Source organism: Columba livia, chromosome 2 (assembly GCF_036013475.1).
Source record: "Columba livia isolate bColLiv1 breed racing homer chromosome 2, bColLiv1.pat.W.v2, whole genome shotgun sequence".
NCBI lineage: Eukaryota > Metazoa > Chordata > Aves > Columbiformes > Columbidae > Columba > Columba livia.
In genome coordinates, this window is record NC_088603.1 from 72,591,020 (window position 1) to 72,618,164 (window position 27,145).

Sequence of the window (27,145 nt, forward strand, 5' to 3'; positions counted from 1 at the left end):
TTACACCCCTACTATCACAAGGGCATCATGAAACCATGAGGTAAAATATGATACTCTCCCTTTTCATTCACCCCATCTCCACACTTGTAGATCCTGCTCTACACTTGTAGATACAGTTGTGTCCACAAACCATGAAACTTTTCCAAGTAATGGTCTAAACTCTTACAAACAAAACTTAAATAAAATAAAGACCACAGGAAATTGTTTTGCACTGCCCCAAGGAACAGCAATATCATCCTTTAGGCTTTGTTTCACAGGGCCAAAAATTGCCCTTATTACCACCACCATGTTGCCCAAAAGAAGATAAAAAAGAAACACTCTCCCAAAAGAGAAATGTTCTATGTCTCCTACCTCTTCCCCTGCTCAAATTTTCCTCAAATCAGTAACAATATTCCAGCAATACAAAATCCAGAAAGACAGAACTTACTGGCAGAGGCAGTGCCAAATGCTAATGTGTCTTACTGGCTTCCAGACTGGAGCTGGCTTGCAACTACCAGTGAGTGCACAGCCAAAGCTAACACACCACTGTCAAACAGGGGCAGCGATATTTGTGTCAATATATACAATCCTCTTCATTACTCTTCATAGGATGGCCAAGCTAGAGGTACATTAATAATGCAAAAGGGTCTTTTGAATTCTTAAGCATACATTGTATAAAAGAACTATCAACGCTGAACCAACAGAAGCATGGCATTTTCTCCACACATTCAATCCAGTGCTTATTCTTGTCACTTCACTTTCATTTGACCCTCTGAGAAGAATATTTAACATTCAGGTGGGGACGCAGGTAGCGTTTTGCTGCCAAACACAAAGAGAAAAAATGAAAAAGGAAAATTTTGGTTCAGTTAGGAGAGGAGGTGTTGGCAGGGAAGAGAAACAGAATGTGAATGCTCTGTCAGCAGTTTTAATTCCAAAGTTTTGGGGCCTTTTTCTTCGTGCTTCGCTTCTTCTTGTGCTGATTCAGAAGGACCCTTGGATTAATATATTCTCTTTGACACTAAAGCACCTTAAGTAATTCTATTCTCACAGCTACACTGAGATATTTTTGGCACGCAAGCTGTTGCGTTGTTCCCATCCAGTTACAGGTATGCAAAAGGAAATGAAAAACACATACCGGGGCAGGGGAAAATGGAAAAAAAGAATTGTTCCTCTTTGTAGACCATGGCTTGAACGTTGTCTAGGGAAGAAATACCTTCACTGGAAAGATCAGAAGAATCACCTCGGTGGTTCAGATTTGAGTACCAGAGAGTACACCGTATCACCCTCAAGCACCGCATACTCGAAACATTTACTCTCCTGTTTGCAGCCCTCTTACCTCGCCTCCATTTCCAGCTCATCTCTTCTGCCAGTGAGCAAACATGGGTTTGATTCGCACATTGATCCAAGCATTCAGCATCTGCACGCACTCCACCTCGCTCCTTGACCCCAACACCCACATGCACAAAATGCTTAGTGATGCTCTTGTTCACAGGTTTGACATGGGTTGTAAGCAATGTCACATGCAAAGCATCCACTTGTAATTTTAAGTGCGCCAGTAGTACTTACTGATGATGTAATTGCACAACAAAGCCCAATTCTTGTTAACCAAACAAGCGAAGTCACTCTCGCTGTATTTTTAACACAGGCAGAGCAAATCAGTCTGATGAATCCCAATCAACTTTAAATAAACTTTGATTGGTGTAAAATATAATGCGCACTTGGTCAAAGGGCCATCCAGCGTAAGAAGCCCCAAGCAATAATGTTTTAATGCACCATACCCCTGAGACTGGAAATCTCAGAGGAAATAAAACAAAGTTTGATTAAAAAATATATCTCATATTTTCTTCTTACTAACATGCTCAACTATCGCTGTTATGTTAATAGAGTCTACATAAATGGTCTCCTAATCACTTGATAAATTGCTTAATAAAGAACTTCCATAGTTGTCAATTAGTTACGTAATCTGCAAGTATTTGTTATCCATCAAACAGCAGCAGCAAATACAACTGCAAAACACCAGACTATTATCAGGGGAATGGGGGAACAGGAAGAAGATAAGAGAAGAAATTAATTTCATATTGTTAGCATTTCATGTCACTGTACAGACAGTATTTTGATATTGATGTAAAGTCAATTTTATCCCTGCTGCCCAGTGAAGCTAGCAATCCTCTGCTACAAGTTTATAATATGTTCAACACCTCTTCTGAGCTGCCAGAAGATACATAAGAGGATCAGAAACTACAACTGATGTCACTACATGACAGAAGAAATTAAAAAACCCTCAAAGCACCACCACCACTACACCTCAAAGAACATCTTTTCCTATTGCTTTGGACATTTGAGAATCAAGCTTTTGCCAGATCAGCCCTAATATCCATTACTTACTCTACATGTATCAGAAGCCAGCACCAGGATTTGGGGAGACACAGCTTATAACCCTCCCTGCTCGAAATATTTTTTGTTGTTATTTTGCTGGACATTTTCAGTAAAGGGGGGAAAAAAAAGGTAACCACAACCAAATCCAGATGAACCCCAGACGAAGAACAATATAAAGTGGGAGAAATGACTGGAAGACATATGAAAGAAGCAGTTCTGACTCAAATTTGGCTTTATTTGGGCTATGACGTTCAATACTACTGCTGAATGTGAGACTGAGATTCTGACTAGAATCTACCGCAAACTTTCTGATGTGCTAGAGGTGCCTGGGCCAGTTTTATTTGACCTTGACTTCAGATGTACTATTCTATCAGTGAATAGGATAGTAACTTTATCCACGTTGCAGTGTGCTTATCTTTGCCTGCAAACAGACATAAGAAGCAAAATTCACATCCTCTAGCTTCATGCACCTACCCCAAAAACATCTTTTGAAGGCTACATTGTCAACAGAAAGACAAGGTTTCTTTGGGCACTGAATTACATATCAAGGTCATTGATTTCTTTATTATCCACTGACTTCACAGGACTCATGCATTTCTTTGTGGTTAAACCCACAAGTGAGAGCAGGAGCACAGATTGTGCTCTCTAGCAACATGAGGACAAGAACCATCACTCTAAAAGAACATGGTTCAGCTATGCTTCGTTTTGTGTTTTCAAGTTACTGACACATAGAGGACCCATGACTGACTCTGGATAAAAACCTTCACATTTTAAACCAGCAGGGATTTTCCTAGTCTTTTCAATGGTAACACTATTGTCTTTAACTCACCTTGTTGAAGAAGACGGTTAAATATCTCCAGTGTTTTCAGTGGGATTTTAAAAGCCAGGAAAGGTATGACACTTAGACCAGCAATCTGAACACTTAAAATAACAATAAGCATTGCTGACTGCAGTAGTAATATGTCGCAGTAAAACTGAATCGTTACAGCATGCCTAGATGCATCTCTCACGTCAACTTGAATTCAAAGTTAAGACATCTTCTTTAGCGACTACAAAATAAAAAGAAGAAAGAGAGGATGGGAAGAAAAGAAAGAAGAGAGAGATCTGCAGTAGTTACAGGTATAAATAAGCTGTGGCTAGTCCCATCCATTAAACTGCACTTGCCACTTGGTGAACAAGAGACTTGTCAGGGAGCAGGCACAGCAATGGTGTGGTAGGCAAATTATCTTTACTGTGCTAGAAAGGGCACATGGTTGGCTAATTTGAAGCAGACTGTCTGCAGATAGACCCTGTTTCTCTTTCAAGACTTTGGCAGTGTCTAGTGACCGTTAGTGCTTCTTTTCCTTTAAAGATCTTAATCTTTTAAAAATTTTATGTCAGATCATCTATACCTGCTCTCTCCAGTTCCTGCACCAGACCTTTTTACATTTCCAATCTGAATCTTCTTAGAAACGTGACATTTAAACATCACAAAAGGGTTGCTTTTGGTCCCTCAAAATAAAATCATGAACACAACAACGATCACCAATGGACACCCACCTGATTTTACCTAATGGCAACATAAATGCATTACTTGTGTGTCTGCATGTCTGTCCGGTTGGACAGACAGGCAGTACTAGATCTACCCAGTGAGAATACTGGATGAACAAATATTTATTGAGAATTACTCAGCTGTGATACAGAAGGGGATTCATGGCATGGTGCATCTGGACTCTGCTCATTTTTTATGAGATAATTGCACCACAGACTACCTCAAACATGGCATGACTGAAGGATTTGCCTTTTAAATTTAAAAACATGGAACGGACAGGAATTAAATCCGTCATGCCTCCATGTAGCACACAAAGGAAGAAGAATATAAATAAACAGGCAACCAGAATGGTGCAATAAGAACAGGATTAATCCAAGTGTGATTAATTCAGTGTCAGATTAAAATTGATAGTGCCAGCTGTATCGGGTCCATTCTGCCGCATTATTCTCGCCTGTCATTTTTTTTCTGTCCACCTTCTTCCCATCTCCTTGGTGGATAAACCTGCAGGAGAGTTAATTGTCACATACATGGATTTAATCATATTGTCCACAGTGTTTGGGGGCTTTGCCTTCCAGCGATCCATGACTAATTGTTGTGGTAATTTTTCAATCATTAACAGCATCGCATATGCTGCAAACAAATCCCATGACACTCACTAAAACCCCAGTGGCAAGTGGCGCACACTCCTTCATTAAAGCCTCGTGCCCTGTCCCCCTCCCCTCTTCCCCATTTACACAGCCATCAATATGCTGTCCCTGGCCTTTGGGAGGTGAGGAAAGAGGCAGAGCTGGCTGTGTGCCATCAACTCAGACCCTTGATGTGGCTGCCTGTAAGGAAGGAGTGCTGTCAAAGGGCTGGGGGGACAGCAAGGAAATTAAAACTCCATCTGGGACTGCTGACAGGGGTCCTGTCCTCCGGGTGGGCGGCTTGTTCTCCATTCAGTCTCCATCGAGCGGGTGTGCTGCACCAAGCGCCCTTTCTCCACATTTCAGATGTATTTGCCATCTCCTTGGCAACGGCGGGTCCTCATCTGCCGTGTCAGGCAGGCCAGGGGTGCGCTGGTGGGACTGGACCTGCCCGGGGGGAATCCTCCGGCTGATGGAGGCATCGCTCTAATCACCTCGTCAATGCCAGCAAACCAGGTCATAGAAATCCATTCGCTTTTCCAGGCTCCGATAATTACATGCATTTAACGAGAAATAAAAAAGGCAGACCAAAAGCTTCTCTTGCTTCAAAGCCAAATGAAAGAAAAACCCAAACAAACAAATTGCTGCAGCAGCAGCCCTGCAGCAGCAGCAAGGATCAGTGACACAGTGGCCTGGAGGGAGCAGTGAGGATTATAAAGAAGTGCCACTGCCCGTCCATGCTAAATGAACTAACTGACCCCCAGGCTCATCTAGCAAATACTTTGCCTGGGGAATGAGGAGGCCAGCGTTGCCAGTCACCTTTCTGACATCTTGTTCCCAGATTTATTTATTCACCGGCATGCAAGCCAGCCTGCACTCGCTGAGGTGTCCAAAACCCTCCAACGGTGTACGCCTGGGTGCCTGGAGAAACAGCATTCGGATTGCAGCCTTAAATGAACCGATTGGATAATGTCAAACTCTCACCCTCCCTCACCACCTCGTTTCCTAACATCTTAACATATTAAGCTGGTTTATGCGCCTTTTTATGCATGCCAGCATTCTCAAAATATGGGTTGAGTAGGGGGGCGCGGAATAAACAGATAAGATTCTGCAGCATGTCTGCTTTGGAGAGACTGCTTTAAATCAAGGTGGTATTTCAGCAGTCATCCAGGTGCTTTAGAAAACGCTGATAAAATATTTAATTATTGACAGCCGTGGTAGCAGCAATAGTGAATATCGAAATGTAAATGCAGACAAAGGAGAAAAAATAAAGAAAAAAGAGAAATAAGAACTAAGAGCAAAACGAGGCGTGATTAAACAAAAGCACAAGCCCCCCTGCTCCCTTGCAGTCAAGGGATTGAGAATCTCCAGCTACACAGAAAAGTAAACAATAGCATCTCAGACTTAGTTTCTGATTCAAGCCATAGGAAGCAGAGGAAGGGAAAAATCCCATCCTTCCCACATGTTTCTGACAGTTGCAGCATCAGCATTCTTATGCAACCATCATATAAGGTGCAGCAGAACCAGCCTCCTAACCTCTCCCTGCCCAGGCTCCCAGCAAGCAAGTGTGGGCTCCTGCTGCCTCCCTGGCCACTGCACAGGGAGGTCACAGTCTCCTCTGCTCATCCCTGGGTTGCAGGTGAGCTGTGATGCACATATACATAATAATTCTTTTCACTTTTATTATATGTGACAGTTCTCTCCCACCATCCCTGAGATGCTTTCTGGGAGAGTGGGGGAACCCTCAGTGGTACACAACCGAAACAATATTTCTTGCTTTTTTCCCCTCTCCTTATCCCAAAGAACGCTGTCCTCTCAGGTGACAACATGTAAATAGTTTCTTAATTAATTTCTGCATGTAGCAGCATGGCTCTTATTACCACAGGTTGGTGTCACCGACAAAAGAACCACATGAAGTTTATGGAACTGCCTAGAGCCTACCATAGATGACAAAAGATCCCAGCAATGGCAGATGGCATGTGAATCACTGTAAAGGCAATTAGCAGCTAGCTGCCAGATTTTGACGTGCTGGGGAGGACAGAGGGGGTTTTCTCTGCTCCGAGCAGTTCTCACCAGAGGGGCTAGAAATAGGCATTAGTCTCACTTTGCCCCCACAGAGTCTTTGCAACCAGTGTTGCTGGCTTTGAGGCTGCTGTATTGCTAGGCACCCAGTGCAGAACAATTTGCAGCAGCAATAAAAACGTTATCTTTTTACCTTGATGGGCACAAGTCACAGCTGCTGCAAGCAGTGAATGTTTTAAGCAGAATTTAAAAAAAAAAAAAAAACAAAAACAAAACAACTATGCAGCAAAGGACCGCAGCCACCAAGCCAAGTGCCGTGAAAATATTACAGAGTGCTGTAAGCAGTGATTGAAAATGCATAAAAAACATCAAATGCTTCTAAGCAACAATGACAAATGGATTCTGGAACAGTTCAAGTTGGATGCCTCTCAAAATGAGTTTGTATGGTAGACAACAGTCCTAAATTTTGATAAGAGAGCTAAAGCAGAACTCTTCAGCATAAGCTTTGTCAGCATATATCTATATTTTTACCTTCCAGTCAGTAGAAAGAATAATATAAAAATGTGCTAGTAAAATAATGTCCTGCAAAGGGCTCATTTGTGTGGCTGAGGTGCAACCCTTAGGTAACACTGCAGCAGGGACATTATTCTGGTCAGCCTGACTGACAGCACTGTGACCAGTAACACTCAGAAGGCCACTACCTTAGTTAGAAAGCCCAAGGTGACAACTTACATCAGTTTTTCCTACACTTGCTAGTTTGTTTGCACATTACTTGCCAGGTCAGTGATAGTTTTTGTCAGCTCTGCAGTGGGGATTCGTTTGTACTTTTTATTTGCTCAGTGGATGCTCAAGAACAGTAATCCCTTTTTGGGAGCTCCTTGCACTGATGCAATTAACAGCATTAACTACAAAACACCGCAGCCTCACAGCACAGGTGCTCTGCCTCTGGAAGCACAGCATCTACTGACCATTTCTGCTGGAGGAGCAGCTCTACCACCTATCACCGAGACCTGGGCAAAGCAAGGCTGTCCACTTCAGAAGGGCAGCGTACCGGTTTTATTTTTCTATCCCAAACTAGTAGGTAATCAGCATCCTGGTAGGTAATCAGCAGAGGCCAGATGACGCTACCTTTCAAAAAGACAAGATGCTGTCAGTAACCCTGCCATCAACACCTCCCTTCCACATCAGACAGCAATTCCTATGGCCTGCTCGGTTTTGCATTTCCCAGGAGTCAGAGGCTGAGCCTCTCTCATAAGCTATGCCCCTCTCCCAGCATTGTGCCAGCCTTCCTGCACACCGTTCAGCACCTGCTTACGAGCCACCGCTGCCATCCATGCCATGGGTTGCTTACTCCTCACTAAAATCCAAGGCCGAGCAACTCTAGTTCTACCAACTACTGCACTTACTGACTCTCAGGCTATTTTCATTCGCTGACTGACTTGCATCAGTACGACAGCATTTTGCAACTACTAATCAAGCCTGAAACAATAGTGAAAATTCAGCAGGTTATTGTAAATTGAAGAAGACTGTGAACTCAAGAGAGATGCAAAGCAAATCCTATTGAATAGTTTTAATACAGACATCAGTCCTTCCATGCAGTTAACTATGCAACTTTTGTGAAGAAAGCAAATGCCATAGAATCACAGATTGGTTTGGGTTGGAAGGGACCTTAAAGATCATCTAGTTCCAAGCCCTCTGCCATGGGCAGGGACACCTTCCACTAGACCAGGTTGCTCAAAGCCCCATCCTACCTGGCCTTGAACACTTCCAGGGATGGGGCACCCACAGCCTCTCTGGGCAACCTGTTTCAGTCCCTCACCACCCTCCTGGTGAAGAATTTATTTCTTACGTAATATCTAATCTAAATCTACCCTCTTTCAGTTAAAAGCCATTACCCCTTTACCTATCACTACATGCCCTTGTAAAAAGTTCATCTCCAGCTTTCTTGCGGGTCCCCTTCAGGTACTGGAAGGCTGCTATAAAGTCTCCCTGGAGCCTTCTGTTCTCCAGGCTGAACAACCTCAACTCTCTCAGCCTGTCCTCATAGGAAAGGTGCTCCAACCCTCACCAAATCAAATCACACCATTTTTAGCAGTAAGCACGCCTGCACTCTAACCTTGTTCAATGCAGAAAAAGTGCTACATACTCTATGTACATGATGACTAATCATCAGAACAGAGATAAATGACATGTTACCATACGAAATTGCATAATAATCTGCAGACAGAACCGAGACTACAAATATACTCAGAAAAAATTCAAATGTTTGAGAGCCACTTTGAAAAGCTAGCAATTTTACAATATATAGGCATCCTCTATAATAGGATCAGCCTTAAGGATCTGAGTACTTTGCTACTTTGCCAGCTACAGAAACCAGAAGCTGTAATTATGCAATAACATGGCTACAGGTGATGTTTCAGCAGCTATAACTCAGGTAGTCAGTGAACATCTTGACATGAGGACTGATACCGCATGTACATTCTAATCGTGCCTAGACTGATAACATATAATCATATTCAATAACAATTCAATTCAATGATTTGAATATTCAATAATTCAAGGCCAGGCTGGACAGTGCTTTGAGCAACCTGATCTCGTTGAAGATGTCCCTGCTCATTGCAAGGGGGTTGGACTAGGTAACCTGTGAAGGTCCCTTTCAACCCAAACTATTCTATGATTCTGTGATTCTATATTAACTATAAAGTAGCAATGTGGAATTTGAGTGCCACTGAATTCCAGATAAATTGTTAGCATGCAATTTTGGAGTGTTTTTCCAATCTTTCCTAATGCATCAGTCCAAGCGCACCAAGCTAATCACATGTTACAGGAAAGCAGAACAACCCTTGCAAAAACAAAATATGTGGCTATTAAAAAAAAAAAAAAAAAAGCCAGGGAGTTCTCACCAAAAATTGGAACCTACTTCACTCAATGTTTGTTTTGCTTCCTCCAGCTCAGAGCTTCTCAGGTAAAAAGAAAAACAGAAGAAAAGTCCAGTGCTAGCAAACTTTCTGAGCCAGAGAACAATGTTCAGAATAAATTACAATGTTCAAAAAAGGATGTTGTGATGAAAAGGCATATAAAAAGAAACATGTGAAGCAAAGAGTTACCTTCCAAGTTGAAGGTGCCACGGTAGCAGTAATGCTGCCTTTACTAAGGTCAAACAATCAAAGAGGGCCAGTCTTCCGAGTGGATGGAAAGATGACATGGGACAAGTCACTACACTGAGTTGTGTCACAGTTTCCCCATCTGTAAAACACATCTAATAATTTAGCTTTTATAAAAACGACTACAGCATGCTGTTGAAAAGCACTATATAGCAGCACCATTTTTACTACCACCCAACAGCGGGCAGCTAGGCAGAACAACAAAGATCGACCATGTTTCTTTCGCTGAGGAGAGCCAGAGGGAGCACTCCTCTCAACTTTGTTATCTCCACATGCTTTAAAAGGCAAACAAAAAACCAAATCAACCACCACCAAAAAACCCAACGGGTTCATCAGAGCTTTCAGATGGATGGACAGCTGAAGACGACACAGTGCCAGCATATTCTATACATTCGTACTTCCTCAAAGCTATGACACCTACAAGCAGTGATCCAAGCCTAGACTGGTGCCAAAGCATCATGTCTTAAGGGTATTTGTATGATGGCCAACAGCGAGTGGGTTTTTCAGTAAGGTAGGACTCCACTGCAGGAAGATGGAAGTCTAGTAAGGCTAATGAACAGTGGGAGAGGAATGCAAGGTCTTGGGAAAACATACCCCTTTCAAGCCATCAGAATTTCCAGCTTAACTTGAAGTAAGACAGACCTTTTATCTGTTCCAGTTACAGATGCTACTGTATCTTCAGCTGTCAAGAAACAACTACTCCATCTGTTTTATTCCCCATTTTCACCAGTGCTCAACTTCTCATACTTATTCCTAATACAGCATTTTACTCCAGTCTCACTCTTAGCCTCACCATGACTCCTCATTCTGCTTTTCTGTTCTCCCAGAGGAAGACTTCAGCTTGCATTTCACACCTCTGCAGAAATGGCAAGCAAGTCCATACACCTGGTTATCCAAACTAAAACTGTCATTCTACAAGAACAGGCTGGGAGTCAAGCAAGAAAATCAATGGACAAGGTTGCAGACCCTCAACAGAGGCCTTCAATCATCTGTCAAACACCTTTCTCCTTCAAGACATGTGTCCAGAACCAGGAGTAAAGCAACACCTGGGACCAATCCTAGCCCTCCAAATTCAATGTCTTGCACAAGACTTCTACAGGTAGTGGAGAACAGAGCTGATGAGCTCATGAAGACATCTGCCTTACTGTCACACTTCTCTGACACGGTTTCCTCAGCTGTGGTTCGAAAATCATCCTGGGGCTGGTTGTCCTTCAGCTGCCAGCAGACTTGCTCCAATTACTCTCTTACACTATGAAGCCTTTTGGGTGCCTCCAGTGAGCCCAGGAAGGCCCTGCCAGCCCATATTGCACAAACACACAGAACACACAAAAGAAATTACAGATTCAGTGCCCCTTAGTTCACCTTCCTTAAACTCCACCTGTGAATTGTATAGTCACAGAGCTTTTCCGTAACTTAAAGTGTACACATTTTGCTTCAACACCCGTGAGAAGACAGATAATGAAAGGGAGATGGGAGCAAAGCATCAAAAAGGTCACTGTAGGAACTCTAGCTTTACAAACTTGAGCCTTTCAAGGTAAGAGCTGCTGATTTTCTCTTCCTGCAGAGTATCATAAGGCATCAAGAAGGTCATTTTAGGGGAACACTGGCTTTTTCCAAGTAGAGCCTTTCCAGGAAAAAATTAATGATTTTTTCTTACTGCCGAGTATCACAACTGCAGATGTGGTAGAAAGCACAGAAAACAAGAGGCTCTCTATTGAAAATAAGTGAAGTAAAGGATCTGGATTTCTTTGGATGATTGTGACTGTGTTTCCACCTCTAAGAACGATCATGTTAATTTAGCCTACAAAAACAACACCTACTTGATCTCACACTCTGGGCACACCTGTTGCCAGTGGCTGCTATTCCTTCCCTTCCCCTGAAAACTGTTAAATCTGATGGCCAATGTAATGAAGAACACCAGCAGGGAGGCTGATCTAATTACTGAGCCATGAAGAAGAGGCAAGATTGTGAGATCACTCTCTGCCCAATGCCAGAGAGCCCACAGAGGTCTATACAAAGTGACTGGTTGCACTACTGCAACTGCTCCCAAACAGTTTAGGATAACTCAAGTTTCCATCTACCTCATCTTCCAGTTGCACACCCTCTTGTTTTTAAATACCATTTTCTCAAAAGTATCTGGTAGAAAACTCCAGGGCAACACCAGTGTTTATGAATGGTCTGTAACATAACAATAAAAAACCCCAGTTACCAGTCATGTATGTAAAAATTACACCCTCTCATGATCTTTCACACTCTCCCTTTCCTGTTTTTAAAACATAGTGCTTCTGTGACAGCCACAAAGATGTCAAATACAGAACTACTGATGAGGTATCTCAAAAATCACTTTATTTGCTTTTCACTGAATTACAGTCATGCAATATTGAGTGCTTCTTTCTCTTCATCCCAGGATGTACAGGTTTGCTTCTCCTGCCATTATTTCATAGTGGTTAACAGTACAGAAGCAGAAACAGCAGTAATTATACTTTTTGGAGCTAGAAGCAACTCTGCTCAGCATCACACACTACCAAAACGAAGCAGCAGCTTGTTCCTTGTCCCACTAGGAGAGCAGCCCAATGGTTCACATTTAAAGAAATCCAGATACTCACCAGTGCATCACTCTCGTCACCTGATTGCTATTATAAAACCAAAATAATCACATACATGTCATAGAACAATTTAGGAAATCTACAGAGCGTGCTGCAACATTTGTCTACTGTTTGCTTACAGCTCCTCCCATCTGTCATGTGCAGAACATGACAAATGCTTATGCATGGCCTACTCCACTTCACTATTGACATGTGAAAGCTGGTAGAAACGTAAGAAAGTAATTTTTGCTTAAAAGTACTGTATGATTAAGTGCATCTTCAGATGGCTTAAGTAAACGCCAGTTTCCTGTTCTGGAGTGGCTCCAGTAAATTCCTGGTTTCTTTGTTCCTGTTGCTCATGTGCCTATGATGCGCAAGAGCTGCAATCCAGCTGAGTTATTAAACCTCCTCCTCAGAACCTCAGATGGCAAGGAACCATACAAAGAACTACCCAACCACAAGAGGGCAGACACAGGACAATCTGCCCCTCATGAGCAGAGAACCCTAGAGAAAATATCTTTTCCTTTAGGAGCTGAACTGCCCACTCTTATTAAACAAAGAAAAATAGCAGTAAGTGCCAATACAGGTAGAGTACAGTTTTCCTTCCTAAGACCACCAGCTTTTATTCAATAAGAATAGGAGGCAATTTAGCACTTGCAAAAGTGAGTAATTCTGTCTGTGTTGATTGTGATACAATGGGTTCTAATACAGCAGCAAGGATATCTTGGCAACTATAATTTCTGCTCTGGGCCATGCAATAGTACTAACAATGTATATCAATGAGATGAAAAAAGGAGTCCAAGTCAGGAGTTTACCTTTGACTGTCACTTGTGAAACATGGCTTAGGAAGTCTAAACTAATACGAGGACTTCCCTCACTGTACTACTTCTTTTGGAATAATTCATTAGCTAAATAGTTTTCAACTCATACAATCAAAGATTAAGTCCTAACTGCAGTCTCTTGACTTATTTAAATGGATCCTGCTAACTTTTCTTCCATCATAATCCCTGCTGCTATTTTGCATTAATCACTGTTCCAAAAGAAAACTCAGTAAATCCACTTTAATTATTTTCTTAAAAACAAAAAAGGCTCTGAATTACAATGTCAGTGACAATCTCTGTCATTAGCGTAGAGAAGACTGGTACTTTTGAATGAGCGACTCAAACTTCAGGGCTGGAAGAAACATTCTTCTGCTACTTTTTCCTGTCTTCTCACAGTTTTAAGATACAGAGGAGATAAAAGTTATTGCTTATTGCAGGGTGAGGAGCTGAAGACTTCTAAAACTGTAGCAACCAGCTTATAGGCTTTTCGTTGGGGAATTTTTTTCTTCTTTTTTCTTGATAAGGCCAACATTTTGATCCAGAGAATACAGAACTTGCAAATATTTCCAAATATTCAGCTAAAGTTTTTAAATAATCCAAATGCTCTCAAAAGCAAGAAAACAAACAAGCCCTTTCCCCCTCCACTCTCCATTTGGCCAAAAAGAAAATGGATACAAGATGACCTCCATGGTTACCTCTTAAATTCCATTTGTTGTTACATCTTAAAGTTTCCTGGGTCTCTGCCAGAATATTTAGGATCAAAGTTATTACTGATGCTGACCACACAGTCATCAGACTACATAATTTATGGCATCCATTCTGTTCAGGAAACAGGAAACGCTTTAATAGCTATTAGTAATCTGTCACTGTTATTTACATGGGGGAAAAGTGTTAATAAAGGCTGGCATTTTTCCCTGGTTCCTTTCAGGTGCAGCAGCAGATCCCACTCAACAGTGGCTGGTACGCTGCCTGGAACGGGCTGTCTCCTCTCTGTAGCTGCGCTGCGGATGCTTCCAGCAGCACGGATGTGCCAAACCTGTTCTAGACTCTTTCCTTCCTGCTGGAAACATGATTGTCCTCCACACCATAATCACCTCCTTCTGAACAACCTTTCATTCACGTGTTGTACAGGTTTTAACCCTTCTACCGCTCGCAGACATGAATGCTGAACAGGAACACAAATCTGGGTATCTGTAGGTGAAGCCCAAGCAAAACTGAAGCTAAGTTATCCTTTGTAATACAAGCCAAATAAAAGCGTTGCTGACTTATATACTTTTACAAAGCTAGAGTTTATAATAACATGAAAGGTTATTCTCTTGGCAGGCAGTAACAACAGAGAAGCGGTGGCCAACCGAGCTGTTCTGTGTTTGCTCACATGCAATTCAAACAAAGGTGCCCAGCCAAGGCTCACCCGCATGGTCAGTGGTGGATCAGTATGAACTGGCACACAGACAGACGGGCAATCCGATCTTCTCAGCCTCCAGCCGAAATGAGCTATGAGAGGCTGGTGCCACTGGTTCAGTCTGGACCGCTACCACAACCAGGCCATTGTCACTGGAAAGCTGCCGCTTTCCTTTAACTACGCCACATGCCCAGGCTGACCTTCCCCGCTCTCTGCCCTCTGAAGACATGTGTCTCACCACTCAACTGGAGACTCTGATAAATGGTATGGAGTTGGGAAGGCTGATCACTCATATACTACCACTGGTTTGTTATTTCCTTAATCCAACAGCAGAGCAGAGACAAGGAGAGGCACATGTTCAGCCTCCAGCAGCTACACAGGAGAACTGTGTTGACCCATTTCTTTCACCAACTAGAAATCTGAAAGACAAGAATTAGGACTGAGCGCACCCTCAGCAAGTTTGTGGATGACACAAAGCTGAGTGGTGCAGTTGACACACCTGAGGGACAGGATGCCATCCAGAGGGACCTGGACAAGCTTGAAACGTGGGCCCATGCAAACCTACCGAGGTTCAACAAGGCCAAGTGCAAGGTCCTGTTCCTGGGTCAGGGCAATCCCTGGTATCAATACAGGGTGGGGGATGAAGGGACTGAGAGCAGCCCTGCAGAGAGGGACTTTGGGGTACTGGTGGAGGAGAGATTTGACATGAGCCAGCAATGAGTGCTTGTAGCCCAGAAGGCCAACTGTATCTTGGGCTGCATCAAAAGGAGCATGGCCAGCAGGTGCAGGGAGGTGATTCTGTCCCTCTACTGTGCTCTGGTGGGACCCCACCTGGAGTCCTGTGTCTAGCTCTGGAGCTCACAGCGCAGGAAAGACATGGACATGTTGGAGAGGGGCCAGAGGAGACCACGATGACCACGACCACCAAGATGATCAGAGGGCTGGAACACCTCTCCTGTGAGGACAGGCTGAGAGAGTTGGGGTTGTTCAGCCTGCAATAAAGAAGGCGTCAGAGAGACCTTATTGCAGCCTTTCAGTACTTAAAAGGGGCCTCTAAGAAAGATGAGGACAGACTTTTTAGCAGGGCCTGTTGTGATAGGACAAGGGGTAATGGTTTTAAACTGAAGGAGGGGAGATTCAGGTTAGACCTGAGGAAGAAGCTTTTTACAATGAAGGTGGTAAAACACTGGCCCAGGTTGCCCAGAGAGGTGGTAGATGCCCCATCCCTGAAGACATTTCAGAACAGGCTGGACGGGGCTCTGGGCAACCTGATCTAGTTGAAGATGTCCCTGCTCATGACAGGGGGTTTGGACTAGATGACCTTTGAAGGTCCCTTCCAACCCAAACAATTCCATGATTCACAACTGAAAAATCCCAACCAAATCCTCCCCCTCAGAAATAAGAAATCAGGTTTGTATTTGCAATCTAATGAAAAGATAAATACTTCCAAAAATGCTTGATCTAACCTCAGCTGAACTGAAACTATCTCAACTGAGCTTCATGTAGCAAAGCCAGGAACAGTTAGAGACATGCCTGTAAAATCCCTTCTCCGCCCTCAGCTGTGTAGTCCTGATAAATGTCCTGGGAACCACAAAAATGAATATTGCAATGCAACAAAAAAACCCGCAGGGTATCCTAGCCCGATGAGGAATTATGTTAGGCTCACTGGAGCAACTCCTTGCTGATTAAAAATATTCAGCATTCATCACATAACAGTGTAGTAATTCAATAGTATTATTTAGCTGTATTTTCATTTGCATAAATAAAGCCAAGGGAAACACCTTCTCTGTGCTATAAATCGTTGCTTTTTAAGGTTTTTGAGAATAGCACTTTCTTTTACTTGGGAGCTGCTTAATAAACTACATCCATCATTATTCAGCCTTCTCTTGTGTGTGGTATTCTGGTCCTCCTGCTGGATCCCAAGGAGACAAATCATAGTGAATTACTAAACCTTTAATTTACTTTTGATTAAAAAAAACCCTAAAGGTAAGGAGAGGCAATACACACACAAGGGCAAACTGCTTCAAAGGCAATAGAAACTTTGGAAGATGCAACTGTGCATTCTCCTATTTTTTTCAGTTTTAGATCCCAAATGGACTAAAATCAGCCTCACGTATGCCAGGAGAAGCTTTCATTTGCTGCATGGAAAGACATACCACACACCAGTCAGTCAAATAACCGCTTTTGCTGCTTTCAAGGTTAGTGTTAGCCTGACTTAACCCTTTTTCACAGACCTTTTTGTGCAGGAGAAAATGAAGCATGAAGACAAAGTAGTTTCCTAAATAGTACAGATAAGGAACATAAATTCCAACTAAAAATGTAGTCTTGCACCATGAAAGGGAAATTATCCTCTAAATGCATCAACAGTACTACTCGGACGGCAAAATCATACGCAGCCACAAACTCAAACGGCCATCCAAGTTCCATAATAACTATTTACTTCAAGATTCAATCCTATACTTAGTCTCCCACAAAAAAACCACAAACAACCCTGTAAATGCATAACGCATTTCCCAGAAACAGGCATAACAGAATTGTCATAAAACGGAATATTGTAGTTGTTCATTCTACACAAACACATACAGATTGGGGGTAAGCTTCTATTAATTCTGTTGAAGAACACTAACATACATAATGAATCTGTCAAAGGTAATAAAATCACAGAAAGCAGCATTTCAAAAATTTTATGGGTTCCTTCTGGATGAAAAACTTGAGGAAAAAACAGTTTAAAAAATAGAGCTGTAAATTAAGTTGGAGATAACTGGCAAATTTTCTCAACGAGGAAAAGAGAAGGCTGAGGGAAAAGTACAACTTCATAACACAGATCAAACTTGGTGGTGTAGCCATCACTAACAGAACAAATAACAAATAAGACAATGCTCCCTTTGACTGACTGGAGCATCACTTCTGTGCAACTAACTTGTGTGTTTTAGTTTACTTATCAAGGCAAGGCCAAGACTTACTTCCAGACAGTTCAAAAGAAACTAAAACAAACTCAAACTCAAAAGGCAATCTTCATCTAAAAATCAGGAAATAAACTCTCTCCAATTTCTTCTGTGAGTCAGATGAAAGGAGACAGAAGGAATAGCTTTCTTATGTAAGAGTCATCCTAATTTAAAAATACATGCTTTTTAGAAACTTGAACCTCTAAAGTTCTACAAGTCCAGACCTAATCCTGCTAAAACTTAAAGCACAAGCTATGGCCCAGCTCATGTGTAATACATAGTGGTGCTGTATCTATTCCCTTTCCTAGACTGTGACATCAAGCAAACCATCACTTAGGTTTGCAATCATGACGGAGGCTCACAGTAATTGTTAGTTTGAAGATTATGAGAAAGCAGCTGACATTTATGCTGTCACTGGCTATGGGAGATACCTTTACAGCCAAGTGATGTGGTAGTCAACTACAGAAAGTTAAATGCCTCACACATCCCTCAACTTACATATCTGGGCCTTTATATTAATTATTCAAAGGCTAAAAGCCAAGCACATGCTTAACTGTTTTGTTGGTAGCCACTCAGATGACTACAAACACAACTCCTCTCCTTGTATGGATCACCATGGAATTTTAGTGAAAATCAGGTCCACTGACCTATCACTTACTCCCTTTTAAACAGGTCAGCATTGTCTTAGGTACACACTTCTCTGGATGTGCCATGTACTTACATTTGTGGGTATCTATATGAAATGCTGCAGAATACTGATAAAAATTCAATCATATCTTTCTCTAAAAGCCCATAACTTCACACTAGATCAATGTTTGACTGGCCAAAGCAAAATTTCAGTTGCTGCCAGCTCAACATTGTCTCTCAAATTAGCCAGCTGTGACAATGAGTTTTTCTGTTTACACTGGGGGACGGTGTATGGAGAAAACCACACACACACAAAAATCAAAATAGGCCAAATTTGTCTCGCTCAATATTTATTTGGTCACTGATTTGTCTTATCGGTCTCACTCTGTGTTTATTTTTACACAGATACACACACATATATTTTTATGTATGTATGTGCAAATGTAGCTCACTAGGATGAACTGAGAAAAAGGTGGCCCAGGGGCTAAGATTGGATTCAAGTCCAGTTTCTGCCACAGGCACTTTCTGTGACACTTGGGGAGTCACTCAAACTCAGATGCTTCCTAATTTTCCATTAATTTCATTTACTCTGAGACATTGTCTCTTTGTGGGATATCCACTTCAGGTGCCTGCCTAAATTAGGAGACCAGGCTCCCCCTGCAGCCAGCCATAGAAAGAGGCTGCAAGGCAGACTGATCCAGAAAAGAAGCTCCATACATCCAAAATACACTGGAAGACCTTCTTTCTCTGCCAAGTATATAAGGATTGTAGGAGAGCTGACTTAAACTGAGGCAGCTGAAGTCTTTGCGGTGTGTGTGTGTGTGTCAGTCTCCTGTGCACTTTGGTTCCAGTCCCTAAAAGAGGACTGACAACACTTCTCTCTCGTAACACCCTTAGTGGAATAAGCACAGGAAAGGCTGGGAGACGCCAAGGTGCTGAGGTGATGTGGTCATACAGGAGACCTAAAACGAACAGAGTTTAACCCTTGAGAGGTTTGCGATGGGGAGCTGTGCAGCCTACGCAGCGGACTTGAATGATGTGGGATGTACCAGCCCATCCAACAGCTTTACCGCGTGTTCTCAGGAGTCCCCAGGTGCTCAGGACACCAATACTCCAGTAACTTTAATTTCACCTTGAAGAGTCGCAGGGATGTATTTTAAATGCATTATATTTACCCTTATACACTATATCCATATAGACACATAGAGCGTTAACTATTTCAAGGTCCCCACAGAGACCTGTTAGCGTAGACAGAACATGGGTCTGCATACTACTTAAGCCACATGCACCATCTGCTGCAACATTTTAATGTAATTTACCAGGCAAGAGCTGAGCAGGAAAAAAACCTGCTAGATGAAAGATATTAAGTTTCCCCTTCCCCCAAAAAACCCCTACTGCTTGATATATGAAGCTAGCTCACCCATAACTAAAATTTGATTTAAGAACATATTCATAAACAAAAAAAAAAAAAAAAAAAAAGTCCTGTGTCTGCAAGGTAACATTGACATAATTTTTCTATTAGCTACTAATCTGGTGCCCACGGAGAATTGTCCTAACTGATAATCCTTTTGCCAAAAACAAAACAAAAAGGAGTGGACAGATTAAGAACTTAAAACAGTTACTTCCCGTCAGGCAGCAATTTTGATGATCTTCAATAAATGAGTAAAGAAAGATTTATTTACTGAAGCACTGAAGCCAAACAAGTTCTATGTGTTAAGACTTATATTTGGCTGAAGGTGGCAGCTCTGGGCCAAGTACTATTTAAATTTTGGAAATAGGTCCTGCAACTGAACTGTAAAAGGGCTTCCAAATGGGAAAGACTTACACTGCAAGAATCAAGTTTCAACAAGAAGTGTACACTCATGACAAATAAGCTTCCACCTTCTAAAACAAAAGCAATGATTTGCAGAAGTTATGACAAAATGCTTTGATTGTGTTTAACAGTATTCATGAAGATACTTAGACAAGGTTAGCAGTTTTTTTCTTTATTAGAAGCACATACAAAATTAACAAGAAATACAGTACTAGGAAAACTACCTTTGCTATAAATTCAGGATATCACACACAACTGGAAAACAAAGGCTGCCCAGCAACTTTTAAAACTATAATTGTATGCAAACTGTTGACAAAATTTCCTTCTATAGCCTTACTGAAAGCCCAGTGCCTGCTCCTTTCCTTGCTAATACCATGACAATCCCCTACTATTCATGCTGGAAAACTGATATTTCCCCTTCAAACTCCTACACCACCACCTACTACATTCAAGCTGACAAGTAAAAAAAAAACTCAAGACTGCAAATATCAATGCTGCTTTCTGATGAGGAAGGTAGAAAAGTCTATATATAGTAGGAAAGTCTTACTAACTCCTCTAACTGGTGGCCTAAATACAGCTGCCTTCACAACCCATCATCTTAGGAAATGAGACCTCAACCTGAGCTCCTACCCCAAGCGGAATGGCAACCTGTGAGCCAGGACATTTCAAACCACCGGCCAGTGATCAAAAGCAATCATCTCCAGCAGGTGTCCTACCAGAACCTCCCTTCGTGTTTCAACTCCAGGCTGATTAAGGGCCAACATGGCAAAATTAATATTAAGAATTATCAGAAAAGAGAAGGCAAAGTCTTTATGACAGCGTACAAAATCACCGTATGCCCATGGCCTGAATATTACCTATTGACCTACAGCAGAAAACTGGAGAAGATGCAGGAAGGAGTGATCACGACTATCAGAACGTATGGATCCGCTTCCACACAGGGAGCCACTATATGACCAGGACCCTTTGGCCGGCAAAGATTTCAGTGGTGAGAGTTACGACTGAGATCTAAACAAATCCTGAGTGGCTTAAACAAGGAAAAAGAAACAGCTACTTGCTGTCTCTTCTCACATGAGAGAAAAGGAGCTCCAATTGTAACTCTGACTTGTTGGTCAAAACAAAAAGGAAGTGATTCTCCATGCAGGTTATGAAATTTCCTGCTACAAGACACTGCAGATAGTAAAGATTCACTGGGAATCAAAAAAACAATTCAACAACTGAATGGCAGAAAATTCCACAACGTCTACCAAAAACAAAACACACCATTTTCAGCTCAGGAAACGCTCAGTTGCAGGAGCATATCAGGGAAGGATCAGCACACCCATGCCTGTTCTACTCTTCTCTAGGCACCGGCTTGGGATTGCCATCACGATACAGGGATGTCCCAGACTTTGGTTTGATCTAGTGTGCCACCCTTAGGTTATTTTCTTGCATGCCTCAGGAGTTCAAAAACTCATGAGAAATCTTAACAAAAAAATAATGGAATTGTGTTTCATAGGGGTTTTTTTGTTGTAGTTGGGTCATTTTGTTCTTTTTTTTCAAATTTTGTTTCTGTTTGCTGTTTTTTGGGGGGGGAGGAGGGGTTGTTTGTTTGGGGTTTTGGTTTGTTTTTAAATGATTGGGGTTTACAGACTCTTGGTTTTGAGGTAAACTTTAGTCCAATTTTCTCACTTCCGTCCCCAGCCAACATATTCCGCAACACTGAGCACTGAGAACATTGCCATTGATTTCAGTCAGAAAAGGATCACACCGCAACTGCTTCCAATTTCACAAGTACTAAGCAACACTATATGATCACAGCCCTTGAGTAAGCAATGTCCTGTATTCAAAGGTTTGAATCATATAACTCACACAGACCAGGGAACTTCGGCACCTACCAATGAACACCAGCTTTGCAAATCTTGGATAACAAACTCTCAAAGCACCAAAACAAATACCTTACATGCTGTTAATTGATACTGGCTCTACCGAACCACAAAATTTCCTTGTATCCTCATCACGGACCTAGAAGTGAGAGCACTTGCCTCTATATCATAGAGTTTCTATATTTTTCCAGTGTTAACCAGAATAAAAATATCTCTTCTTTACATCAAAATTCATATATAACATTCTGATTAAAGTAATTTATTCAGACACATTTTAAGATTAAAAACAAAGCAAACAAAACCAGAACGTTAAAAACTACAATAAGATTTTATACTTCTTATTGAACATGGATTATAATAGTGATCTTCCTTGTTCAGATTATAACAAATAATTGCTCTAGTTTAGCATGATCAGCCTTAGGGGGATATGTAACATCATTCCTTACAATATAGTGCATCTTTGCAGTAGTGCATTTTATTTCAACAATTATATAAAAACACTGTCATAGGGTTTGTTTTTCTTTTAAAAACAGCAACTATCACTGGTAGTAAATAACATCGTATTCTCTACGTTGTTAGTAGCAGCAGAATACCTTCCTGAATGCAAACAACTCTTAAAAAATACTCAATAGCAGGATTGGCTATTATCAGTTCTTTGGATTGGACTGGATTGGCCTTTATCAATTCTTATTTGCTCATCCACACATCAAGAGAACAGAAACCTTGTTTGGTGTTAATGCAGAAAATGTGAATGGTTCAGAAGACTGGATCATCTCCACTACCAAGTGAATGACTGAAAATGGGGCTATCTGTCCCTCCCTGGGCAAATCCTCATCTGGTTTAACATTTTCAGAATGTGACATTTCAAGGTTGAGATAGAGCACTAGGGAAGTCCATGCACAATAAAGTTGCAACAAAAAGTGCTGCTTTGTTCTACTGCCTCTCCTATTTTAGTTCTTCATGAAAAAAAAATGTGTGCTAAAGCATCCTGGCTGTTCAAATTATACCCATCATAGATAACCAGGCACACCCAATTTCTGCTTTGAGTGATCATTTCTGATTGCCTCACAAACCAGTCTTTTGTATTCAACCAATAACACACAAAACAAAGGGACTTCAGCCTTTTGAAGGTAAAAGCTCTCTTCTTTTCCCTCAGGAAAAATCTTGTCTTATGGAAGGAAAAGCAATGCCTGCCAGAAAACATTACGTTTCAGAAATACATATTTTAATAGTCACTATCAAGCAAAAAATCCCTATAAAACAAAAAATACTAGAAATGTTATAGACTGTGTAAAAAAAAACCCCAACAATTTCTACAGACTCATCAGTTTCTTCTCCAGTTTTTAACACGTAAGCTGTGCAGTACACCCTGAAAAGATCTTTCTGTATTTGTCTGGTGAACTGGCACACCACGAGTGAAATATTTCTTCAGTACCAGCTTAGCCAGCCAAAAAATTTGTAAGATTTCTCCTTTTCATTCAGTCCTACCAAGTTGTTTTCTGGTAGAGCCCTTGAAGAGATTGAGACAAGAATGGGAAGCCTGTAGTGCCTCATCTAGACATCTGGTAAAGAAGACAGACAAGAGCGTCTGGGTTTAGGTGGCATTACTTACTGCCTCATCAGAGGGCACAGGTCTGTGGTGGGAACCAGTGTTCTGAGGTTAGATGGTTTCACGTTGGGCAATGGGATACTTAGCAGTAGCTAAGGAATTTCACTATCAGTAAACAAATTGTAGGGATTAAAAACAAAACAAAACAAAACAAAACAGAAAAAAAAACCTTAGTATTTTTTTCTGAGTAGTTCACCTCAATTACTTTTGCCTGGAAATGTCCATTGACCGAAAATAACACTGCCTCCTATGAAGATGAACAAGCAGTATTTGGAACAAAAGGAACAAAGACACAAGCCTCCCTCACAGGGTTGAATTAAGTTCCTATTCCTTGCTGTTCTGCACTGGTTTAAAACGGAAGCCTTTAAAACTGAAACTTTGGTGTTTCAAACAAATTTAGGGGCATGGGACCAGGGTAAGTAATGTCCATTGATTGTGGATACTGGAGGTATTAACGATATTCTAAAAGTAAAAAACAAACAAACAAACAAAACCTGTTAAAAAACTATTGCTGTTCGAATGTGGGATGGCTTTGGAAGGCACGGCAGTTCTGCTCGCAAAAAAAAGATGGAGCTAGAAAAGAAAAGTTTCAACCCTCATCCTCCCCCATGGAGAATCTCCTTTCCAGACTTGTGGATTTTCAATATGGGGCGAAAGCAGCTTGCTGCCATGACACACTCTATGGGTTAGTAATAGCAAATTTGGCTTCAGCATAAACAGATCCAAGTTGGCATGCCAGGACCCTACTGGGTTTTAAATCGTTACAAAAGATGACTAACAAAGAGAACACTCTGAGCAACAGTAGCCCGGGAAGACTGATGTTTGACTCCATACCTTGATTAAAATGTGAACTACCTTGTCCTCATTGTTACTTTAAACCAAACAAGCTAATCCTTAGCTACCATAATTATTAGCTACACTTTCTTCTTCACTAGTGGTGAACAGATTCCATGTTGAGATACATTAGCCTCAGCTTTTGTAGCCAAGTGTTTTTGCAGAGCTACTGAAGAGAGCAGAAAAACAAAACGGTGGCTACATAAAGTGCAATTCTCTGTAAACGAAGTGAAAAATTATTGGCGCTTCCACAACTCAGTTAGCACCCTTTAAAAATATCTTGCTAATAAAATGAAATAACACCTATTTTTGTTTGTTTTAATTATACAAGTCTAAAAGTGATTCAAAAGCTAGACTTGAGTTACTAAATCCATGAGTTCTTGCAAGATTAGAATTACAATAAATAGTTGGGGGTGTTTTGGTGTAGAAGGGATATAATTTTGAAGACTATAATTCAGAAAGGTGAAAAAGACCTGAAGCAGCGTAAACTGAAAACACTGACCATTGTAGAAACTATTGGTGTTTCATGCACATACATTCTCATACATAAACAAATATATACAGTAATTGTTTTGAGGCCATAGTTCAAGTTTTCTCACACATATTAAATGAACGTAAACATTAAGAATTGAGCAACATAAATTTTTCAAGACCGCTTGGGGACTAGGTGTGTTACCTCTGACAGAAATAATATTGCACAGTAGTCTCTAACTTCTGAGGCTGATCAGAAGCTGTATTACTCTCTTTACCACACCACAAACATAATAACCTGAGAAAGGACACTAGTATAAACCATTAACCTATTGGGGAGAAACTCTGGAAGAGGATTTATCTTTTTAAGAGGAAAATGATCACATTAAAATACATGCAAACTTAGAGGAAAACAATCGGTGCCAAGTAACTGGGGCCAAAATTAAGCCATTCATATTTACCATACTTGGACTTCAATAGAAAGAACTTTGAGTACATGAAAATACAACAATAGTTTAGGAAAACAACTGCAAAAAAAATCAACGGATTATAACTGGATTATCTGAAAGTACACTTGTGAGAATTAAACAGATCAATTCCAAAAGGCTCCCATACCTAATAAATAGTACTGGAAAACACTGAATGACAGAGGTCTGAGCACGTGCAGTCTGCCCTGCGCTTACAAAGAATTGTCTGTTCTCAGCTTATAAAAAACAAACATGTAAAATTCTCTCTATATTAATAATGAGAAAAAAACCCCATCAATTTATCTTCACCTTCCTTTGTATTTACGTGTAAGTTTCAGAAAGCAAAACCATCAGGTGACATTGTTCTGTAATAATTTCAATTAAAACAAATAATGTTGCTTTTAATGCAGTCTACCACCTCATAAAGAATTAACCTGAGGAGAAAAGAAACAAAACCAAACTAAAAAGCAACTTACCATTCACTCAGCAACCAAACAGCAATATGAAAGACGTCACATTCCTCTTTATACACTTTAGAAATACAGGGGCACTCTGGTATTCCAAATATTACGGGATGCCATTTGCTTACGATACTTTTTAATCATAACTATGAATGCACTTGACATCTCTTGGAAGAGAAAAATAACCGCACACTCTAATCCGTCAGCTTCTCTTTTAAAGCTGGCATCCGTCTGTCTCCTCACCGCACAAAATAAAAGGCAAGCTTTCTGTTTACGCGCTCCAGATCGCTCAATTCCTACACTCAAATCACAGCATGCAAGGGCTGCGCTCCACCAGAGAACTATTTGTGGTGGCAGCCAGGAACAGAGATGTCTTCTCGCACCAGGGGAGAAGGGGCCACCTCAGACTGTGAAGCTGATTGTGCTGGAAGTGTTTGCTAATAGAGATGTCAATGAAGTAAAGGAATTTCAGTACCTGAGTTAACTAGCTGTTGCTCCATGACCCCGCAGCCCAGGACCTCCAGCCATTCTCCTTGGAAGTTGATCTCCATCTCAAAGGAAGGGTGAGTAAATGGGAAGTAGCAGTCTACCCATCTGACTTGCAGTCCTGTAGCAGGGTTTAACAAGACAAAAACAAACAAACAATGCTCCATGCTTAAAAGGCCATCCCTCCAATCATCTGTAAAACTTGCCCTTCAACTAATGACATCAATTACAGCAATCCACAGAAAATAAATAGCAAAAAAACTAATTTACAACACTTGCGTAAGGTGATAAATCTTAAAACTTGTGGAAAAAAATGATCGTGTCTTTTCTAATATGAAAAACACTTTGTGCAATTCAAGCACCCTTTGAAACCAAATCAATCATTTGTCTAACTCTAGCAACCACCTGACATCGCACAAAAACGGGCCAAGATCATGGGAAAGTCAGTAATTTCGTTATTCTTTGTACCAGGAAAAGGGATTTTTTTCCTCACAGGAAAAATTAAGTCTTTACTTTTTACTTAGTATCATGCAGATCAGCTAGCTACTTTTTTTTCATCAGAACCTACTTAAAACACAGAGCTATTCTTTCTTTATGTGTTTAAATAAGAAAGTTAAAAATAGATATTGGAACAAACAAATATAAATATATATAGAAACTGCTTTAGCAGGTGGGTTGGACTAGGTGATCTCCAGAGCTCCCTTACAACCCCAACCATTCTGTGATTCTGTGATACACAGAGTTGTTCATACATTATTAAGGTTTGCTATAGACCAACACACATGGAGTACTCTGGATCCAGGAGACAAGAGTTTAACTTTTGTGTGGACGTGAAGGGTAAGAGGAAGGTGTCCCTGGGTAACTCTCCCTCCTCCCCAGCCCAGCACCTCTGCGGGTGCCCCTGAGCAGAGCAAGGAGACCCCCGGCACCTCAGAGCAGCGGAGCCAGAAGAGGACAAGGTCTACAGGGCCGTGGATAAAGGGGGTGTTGTCAAAGCCCTTGTTATTATCATAGAATCATTTTGGTTGGAAGAGATCCCCAGGATCATTGAGTCCAAACAT

At 41.3% G+C, this 27,145-nt stretch overlaps 1 protein-coding gene across 17 annotated transcripts in view; it reads right to left on the reverse strand.

Annotated features, from left to right (window-relative positions):
• FARS2 (phenylalanyl-tRNA synthetase 2, mitochondrial) overlaps positions 1 to 27,145 on the reverse strand; it is a 295,038-nt gene that overhangs the window by 185,881 nt on the left and 82,012 nt on the right. For 15 of the 17 annotated variants that reach the window (XR_010470290.1, XM_065052481.1, XM_065052482.1 and 12 more), the window contains one exon: positions 26,074 to 26,205. The exons of the other annotated variants lie outside the window; for them this stretch is intronic. Coding sequence is in view for 14 of the 15 variants with exons in the window: in XM_065052481.1 (XP_064908553.1) it covers positions 26,074 to 26,205 (132 nt within the window). In the remaining variant the exon portion in view is untranslated. The remainder of the gene's footprint in view (positions 1 to 26,073; positions 26,206 to 27,145) is intronic. 17 annotated transcript variants of the gene reach the window in all.